The sequence below is a fragment of the Panthera uncia genome (genome assembly GCF_023721935.1).
Source record: "Panthera uncia isolate 11264 chromosome C1 unlocalized genomic scaffold, Puncia_PCG_1.0 HiC_scaffold_4, whole genome shotgun sequence".
Lineage (NCBI taxonomy): Eukaryota > Metazoa > Chordata > Mammalia > Carnivora > Felidae > Panthera > Panthera uncia.
In genome coordinates, this window is record NW_026057585.1 from 71,869,931 (window position 1) to 71,877,936 (window position 8,006).

The 8,006-nt window shown below is 56.3% G+C and overlaps 1 protein-coding gene across 3 annotated transcripts in view; it reads left to right on the plus strand.

The window, feature by feature from the left end:
• Positions 1-6,730, plus strand: part of P3H1 (prolyl 3-hydroxylase 1) — a 20,775-nt gene extending 14,045 nt beyond the window's left edge. For 2 of the 3 annotated variants that reach the window (XM_049617358.1, XM_049617359.1), the window contains 7 exons: positions 1,569-1,696; positions 1,822-1,917; positions 2,337-2,487; positions 4,822-4,939; positions 5,338-5,413; positions 5,703-5,843; positions 6,260-6,730. In XM_049617358.1, the coding sequence (XP_049473315.1) occupies positions 1,569-1,696; positions 1,822-1,917; positions 2,337-2,487; positions 4,822-4,939; positions 5,338-5,413; positions 5,703-5,843; positions 6,260-6,394 (845 nt within the window). In that variant the 3' untranslated portion in view covers positions 6,395-6,730. Of the gene's footprint in view, positions 1-1,568; positions 1,697-1,821; positions 1,918-2,336; positions 2,488-4,763; positions 4,940-5,337; positions 5,414-5,702; positions 5,844-6,259 lie in introns of those variants that run through there. The other variant, XM_049617360.1, reaches the window with a different exon arrangement.
• The last annotated feature ends 1,276 nt before the right edge of the window (positions 6,731-8,006 follow it).

The following is an 8,006-nucleotide window of genomic DNA, read 5'->3' on the forward strand; positions in this document are numbered from 1 at the left end:
CCCCCCCCCCCCCCCCCCCACCGCTTCCATCATGTACCCTGTTACCAAGCCTCCAGATCCGAGGGCTCTGCCCCCGTGCCTGCCCCCTCCAACCTGCACTGAAACTGCTTTTCCTCACCTGTCTCCCTAGGCCTCTCCTCTCCCGGTGCTGCAGGCCCCGGTGCTGTCAGAGCACTCCTGTCCCTCCTTGGTCTGTCCTTCCCCTCCCCCGCCACGTGGCTAGACCAGTCTTCCAAATACAAGGACCTTGCCCCTACCCACCCTGCCTGCCCCTTTCACCTCATGTTGAGCTCTTCCCCTGCTTATACCTTCTGTTCATCTGCCAGCCTGTCCCTCCTCCCAGGGCCCGCCCATCATCTCTGTCCACAAAGCCTTTCTTAATCTCCCAGCCCTGAGGATCCCCTCCGTCTTCCTTTTGAGCTTCCTTGGCAGCCTTCTCTGTGCTTGCACGAGGTCTGCCCGTGTGCATAATTGTTGGAAGAGGTGCCACCTTCTGGTGTGAGACCCTCGCGGGGGCCGGGCACACAGTGCAGCCTCAGTAAATAGATGGAATTGAATTGCGTCTCCAGTGGGTCCCCAGCAAGGAGGGAGGCCACGAGAAATAGATAGAAGAGAAGGTTGGCCTTTGCTCTGCTGTGGCTTAAGTTGACAGTGGTTAATTTAACAAGATTAGCATATGAAAAGAATTGGCCCCGCATTCCTCCGTTTTCACTCTGTTGTTTCTTTGGATCCTCATAACTGCCTGGGGGGGTGGGTTGGGCAGATGGAAGTCCCCATTGTAAATAAATACCGCTGCTGCTGGTGACAATGATATGATGGGAACTAAAGTTTTGAGCATTAACTATGTGCCAGGGATTGTGCTCGTTTTTTGTTTTTGTTTTTGTTTTGTTTTTTTTGAAACGGGGCGGCTAATTTAGCCGCTCCCCTTTCAAAAAATTTTATGTTTATTTTTGAGAGAGAGAGAGTGTGAGCGGTGGAGGGGCAGAGAGAGAGAGAGAGGGAGATGCAGAATCAGAAGCTGGCTCCAGGCCCTGAGCTGTCAGCACAGAGCCCGACGCAGGGCTTGAACTCACAAACTGTGAGATCATGACCTGAGCTGAAGTCAGACGCTTAACTGACTGAACCACCCAGGCGCCCCTGTGCTAGGTTTTTAATTTGCCTTGTTGTTCTCTTACATCAAACAAGCATCAGACTTAGGTAGATGCTATTTTCCAGATGAGGAAATTAGAGCTCAGGGAGGTTAAGTAACTTGCTAAGGTCACACAGCTAATAAGCATGTTCTTTCTGATTCTGGGGCTCATGGTCTTAGGAATGTGTTGGTGATGTTTCCTTACTGGCAAAGGCCCAAGAACCAACAACTGTTTGGGAGGGGAGCCAGGACTAGCGCTTGGCTCTTCTGTCTTGTCAGCTCCCAGTTCTGTCCTCCTGGCCACCCCACCTTTGGAAGTGACCGAGTAGGAGGTTTCTCTGGTGACCTGGAAACACCTGGAATTTCTATCCCCATCCAATGGAGAGTGTCTGGACAGAACTGCTGCAGGTCTCAGCCCAGTCTCATGACTGCTTTGCAGGTGGCCCCCTGCTCTACGAAGGCATCAGTCTCACCATGAACTCCAAAGTCTTGAATGGTTCCCAGAGGGTGGTGATGGATGGTGTCATCTCCGATGATGAGTGCCGAGAGCTGCAGAGACTTACCAACGTAAGGGAAACCCGGTGACCGCGCCTTCACCCCAAGGCCCAGCCTCCCCTGCACCAGTGCCCCTCACTGCTCACCCTTAACCACCCCAGCTGCCCTGTCTACGTCCTGTGTTTTGGGCCTTGTAGGCAGCAGCGACCTCAGGAGATGGCTACCGGGGTCAGACCTCCCCACACACCCCCAGTGAAAAGTTCTATGGAGTCACTGTCTTCAAGGCCCTCAAGGTAAAACCAATACTCAGTGTTCTAGAGTGTGGGGGATGGGGAGAGGGGATGCTCAGGCTTTGGGAGAGGGGAGACTTGGGGGTGGAGGCAGGAAAGGTGAAGGTGTCTGCCTGTCACAGGATGAATTAAGTTGAGGGAGGTGGACTGTTGTGTCCCGGCTAGTAAACTCAGTGTGATCAGAGCGAGGCAGCAAGACCAACCAGTGTCCAGAGCCGGGAGAGTGCTTTCTGAAGGGCTGCACAAACTGTTCATAAAGAGAAGGGTGGAGGAGGGGCGGGTGTAACACTGGGGGGCCGTTGTGCGTGGGTGCAGCGTTGGCACTTTGGGCGAGGGACAGGGAGGGGGGCCTGTTGCCTCGGTGGGTCCCGTCAGCCCACAGACGGGCGTTAAGGGCAGCCGACCACTGGTCTCCTTGGCAGCTGGGACAGGAAGGGAAGGTTCCCCTGCAGAGCGCCCACCTGTACTACAACGTGACCGAGAAGGTGCGGCGCGTCATGGAGTCCTACTTCCGCCTGGACACCCCCCTCTACTTCTCCTACTCCCACCTGGTGTGCCGCACCGCCATCGAAGGTGGGCCTTCTCCATCCCTGCCGCTCTCACTACACACGCTCTGCGCCCTGGCACTGGTGCCGAGGACGTGGGGAGGAACAGGACAAGGTCCTTTTCATCCTAGTTGGGGAACCAGAAAGCGGCAGCCCAGTGCAATCAGTGCAGCCCAGGAAGTTACAGTCAACCGGGAGGACAGGAGGGCTTCCCGGAGGAGGTGATGACAGTTGTGCAGGATGAATAGGAGCTGTGGAGTGCGCAGGTGACGAGAGGTTGTTTAAGCCAGAGAGAACAGCATGTGCAAACGAGGGCAGGCATTGGACAACCTGGTGGCCTGGTGGTGGGGGCTAAGAAAGTGGCTGTTTCTGGGGAGTGGGGGTGAAGTTGGGGTAGTCAGATAAGACTGGGGAGGCCTTCAGAAGCCAGATTATGGAGAACTACATTCAGGAGTTGGTTTTCATCCTGTAGGCCATTGGTCCTCAGCAGTGGTGTTGGACGTACAGGTGTGTAGATCAATCATGAGCTAAGTTGCAAGTTCTCTGTCACCACATGTTAAATACCAAATCTGTGAGAGATCTAATTTTATAAATCAAGGAAAATTAAGGAGCACCCATCTGGCTCAGTGAGAGCGTACAACTCTTTTTTTTTTTTTTTTTTTTTGAGAGAAAGAAAGAGTGCACAAGTGAGGGAGGGGCAGAGAGAGGGAGAGAGGAGAATCCCAGAGGGAGAGAAAATCCCACATACGCTCCGCACTGCCAGCGCAGAGCCCAAAACTCAAGCTCACCCAATGCGGGGCTTGAACTCACAAACCGTGAGATCATGACCTAAGCCAAAGTCAGATGCTTAACTGACTGAGCCTCCCAGGAACCCCAAGCATGCAACTCTTGATTGTAAGTTCAAGCCCCACAGTGGGTGTAGAGATTACTTAAAAATAAAATCTTTAAAACAAAACAAAAACCAAGTCAGAGCAGATTCAAGGTCAGTCCTTGCCCACTCGCCCTCTCTTCTATCCCTTTTGCTGTCCTGAGGAGGGGTGAGGGATGGCCAGTGCCCGTGGAGGGGGGCGGGGGTCACACGTGGCCTACAGCTAGATCTGTCATGCCACAGCCTTCAGAGGCTCTCGGCACTGATGCGCTGTGGCTAGGTGGCAGGGATTAGAGAGCTTTACTCTCCCCCGGAAGGTTTGGATTTCTATCAAAATCTGGACACACCCAAAGGAATGTGTCAGATACACAACTATATGTGTCACGGCATCCCAAGCTGGGGGCATGGGCAGTGGGAAGCTGGGAAGAGTCATCAAGCAGGAAGGGCTCGGTGAGACCTCTTTTTTACAAGGTTAGTTTTGCTGCTTTGTGTTGAGCGATTCGGAGGGCATGGATCAAGCCAGAGGGAGGAAAGCCCATCAGCCGTGACCTGGGTGGGTGAGGACAAAGGCCTAGAGCTGGCAGGTGGTGTTGGGAGTAAAGAGAAGGGAAGACATGAGGGGGGTGTAGGAGGTGGAGGGACAGGGCCTGATGACTGGCTGCACAGGTGGGGACAAATAGAAGGAATCTATGGTGACCTGACAGGGCCACCAGCCTGCTCAGGGCATGCCAGACATTTGCACTGGGGGCGATGGCTCCGTGTGATGTGCGTGCTTGCCTGGCGTCCTAGAGTATGTGCCGTCTGTTCTCTTTCACGACCTTCCTCCTGCATGGCTCCTCCACCTGCAAAGCCCTACTGAGACTAACTCTTTACCTTTTGATTGATTGATTGATTGATTGAGAGAGAGAGAGAGGGAGAGGGAGACACAGAATCTGAAGCAGGCTCCAGGCTCCGAGCTGTCAACACAGAGCCCCACGCAGGGCTCGAACCCACTAACCGTGAGATCATGACCTGAGCCAAAGTCAGACGCTCAACCGACTGAGCCACCCAGGCACCCTGCTAACTCTTTACCTTTGCTCCTATCTGTTCCCCCTCCATGCCGTCCTCACCTTGTCTCCCACTGCATATGGAGTCTCACCGTACCCTGCCTGCATCCTGCCACCCTCCTGACTCCTCATTTTTACTTCTCTGGGGATTCCTGTTTTGTATTGTAGCCAGAAAGCTGGGGTCTGGCAGCTCAGCCCAGGAACCTGCCCCTTGGTTAGAGCCTCCTGACCCTACTTGCTGCACCTGTTTGCCCCACCAAGAACCTTCCTGGGAAACCTGCAGATTTGTCCTGGCCTCTGGGCTGGTGGCTGAGCCAGAGACCCCCCCTAGTTCATTGGCCATTTCCATAGACCCAGACACATTTGGGGAAGTACCCCCCATGCCAACAGGAGAGCTGCAGTGTCTCCTGAGGTGTCCCTGCATTAATGTGCGTTACCCCGGCCCCAGAGGCACAGGCTGAGAGGAAGGACAGCAGCCACCCAGTCCACGTGGACAACTGCATCCTGAACGCCGAGGCCCTCGTATGCATCAAGGAGCCCCCTGCCTACACCTTCCGGGACTACAGGTGACAGCTGTCCCCCTCCCCAACACACACGCACACGGAGCTGTGGGCCCAGCTGTCCCCAGAATCCAATCCCTATCCCCACGCCCTCTGGCTAGGAGGTCAGACAGTTAGGGAGTCATTCCACTGTGGTGTCATGAGAAGGACAGCGGGTTCTCTGGAGTGAGGGTAGAGGGGTGGGAAGGCTGGGGTCATGTTTGAGGCTTCAGAGAAGGGTCTAGAAGGCTCTCTTTCCATGAAGCCATCCTCCAGCTGCTGGTTGAGAGCACCTGGAGATGAAGGAACTGGAGCTGTGGGTTGTTGAGGGAGGGGAAGGGAGGGGAAGGGCAGGGAAGGGAGGGGAAGGGAGGGGGGGAGGAGGAGGAGGAGGCCCTTGGCAAGACACTGTCTGTTGTTCCCAGTGCTATTCTTTATCTAAATGGAGACTTCGATGGAGGAACCTTCTATTTCACTGAACTAGACGCCAAGACTGTGACAGTGAGTATGCCCTTGTCCCCATCCCTGGGAGACAGAAACGCCCAAAGTGCCATGGGCCCAGCGGCCAGGGCTCCCCTCCTCAAGCCGGCGGGGGGTGGGGGGGGGGGGGCTTTGAGATGTGTCACCTACTCCTCTGAATGGCCACCTCTCCAGCTCTGGTCTTTGGGAAACCAGGCTGAGGAACCACCCTTGATCCCGGACCCTGATGATCCCGTGTCCCTTCTGAAGACAGGTTACAGTCTCCATCCCATGTACCACCCCACCACCCCACACTTTGTGTCTCCTTCAGGCAGAAGTACAGCCCCAGTGCGGAAGGGCTGTGGGGTTCTCTTCAGGCACCGAAAACCCGCACGGAGTGAGGGCTGTCACCAGAGGCCAGCGCTGTGCCATCGCCCTGTGGTTCACGTTGGACGCCCGACACAGTGAGCGGGTGAGAGCACTTGGTACCGCTGTGGTCTGTTCCTGGAAGGGCTCGGGTTCTGCTCCCACCTTCTCGTCTCATTGCCAGTGGCTTAGACATGACAAGAGTCCCAGGCCTTAAGTCCACAGAGGCCCCTCCCTCCAGCGATGTGTCACCGTGGCCACGTCTCCTTGTCCTCCCCGGCCCTTCTTCCTTACTTGTAAACGGGGCTGTAGGTCAGGGATGCCAGGATCAGGGACGGTCCTGGTGCTAGACTCCCTGGCTGGGCAGCACCCAGCTGTCCGCCCAGAGAGGAGGAGCTGTTGGGAAGGAGAGGAGCTCAGAAGCCAGGGAGGAAGACTTTCTTGTTCTCGGGCGAGTAGCGCCTGAGAGAGGGGAGTGCCTGGTCCCGAGGCCTCTCTGAATAGGCGGGTCTGTCCTTGTAGGACAGGGTGCAGGCAGATGACCTGGTGAAGATGCTCTTCAACCCCGAAGAGATGGTCCTCCCCCAGGAGGGGCCCCCCCAGCCGGTCGAGGAGTCTCTCTCTGGCGGTGAGGCGGGGCGCAGGGATGAGCTCTGACAGCATCCAGCTCACTGTGGGTGGGTGGCCAGACCCACCTGGAGTAAACGTCCTGCACCCTGGACCGGCCGGCCCCTGGGGGCTGCGGAGCAGTGAGAAGGTTCCATCTGCTGCCCGGCCAACGGGACCCTGCTCACGGCTATCCGCACGGTGCTACTGCTCCCCGAAGTAGACATGGCAGGACGGCCCTCTCTCCTCTGGACCCGGCTGTGGGCTCAGGACGCAGGCCCCGAGCCGCCCCCAGAGGCCTGCACAGGCAGCCACATGACAGCACTACGGTATTTGAGTGTCTGTGTAGACAACCAAAGAATAAATGATTTGTGGGGTTTTTTTTTTACTCAGTAGTTTATTCGGAGGGTAGAAATATGTCCACCTGCTGTGGAACTTTCACTTGATAAAGATCGCTCTGGGCAGGATACAGCTCCAGTGCCGTGTGGGGACGCCTGGCTCAGGGCCCGGCTCGGCCACTTCTTGTGCAGCCGTGGGCCAGACACTTAACCTCAGAGCGTCATCGGTATAATGGGGACCCCGGTGCTCGCTCTGCCCACCTCCTGGCAGTTGTGTGGCCCGGGTTCGGTATCGGCTGTGACAGCACTTCGTACACTGGAATGCTCTGGATGAATGGTAGGGATTATTATTAATCCCTCTCTGGCAGCGACCAGCTGGTCAGCAGTGCTCTGGCGTGATGCCTCCATGTCAGCCACATGCGTCCTGCTCTGCCGTCTGGCCTCAGAGTCCCCGTACCTCAGGGCCTTCGTGTGCAGGACAACGCACACCTCCGGGAGACAAGGAGCAGACGGCTCCCCTGGCCACAAGCCCGTCTCTCCTCCTGGGCTTGAGATGCTGTGGGGTATGGAGTTTGGGAACCTGCACTCTGAGTTCTCATTTATTTCCTCAACCAGGAGTGATGTCCTGAGCGCCAGCGAAGTGCCTGTGCTGGAAATACAGTAGCAAACAAGTCCCTGGCCTCACAGAGCTTCTATTTTAGTGGGGGGAGACAGGTAACAAACGTGGAAACGTGTGCATGTGATCCCACATGTGTGTGTGACCTTTCAAGGTAGGAAAGAAAACGAGTCAGGCCCAGAGGAGGCAGGGGCAGGGCAAGGAGGCCCACATAGCACAGAGTAGGCAAGAAGGACGGCCAATGAGACGGGCATCTCAGGGGCCTCGTCGGCCACCGTGGACGCTTGGGCCGTGACTCAGTGAGACAGAAGCCCTCGGAGGAGTGACAGCATCTGCTGACCCTGCCAAGGCCTCGGTGAAGGGTGGATGTGGAGAAGGGGCTTTGGGGCAAGGACCAGATGAAGAGACTGCGGCAGTCCTCAGTGAGGGAGGGGAGGGTAATGTGGATCAGGGTGCCGGCGGTGAAGGTGATGGAAGTGATCAGGTTCTGGACCCATTTTTGAAATAGAGCCCGCAGGAGTTGCTGGTGGGTTGGGTGGTGTGAGAAAAAGGAACATCATGGAACATCATGAAGGCTTCCAGCACTTGGAAGAATGGAGCCACTTCCCCCTGACAGAGAGACTGTGGAGAGATGGCGCTGGGCATGGAACCGGGAGCCCGGTGTTACGAGTGTTACGCTGGAGTTCAAGGAGCCTGTTGTGCCTCGAAG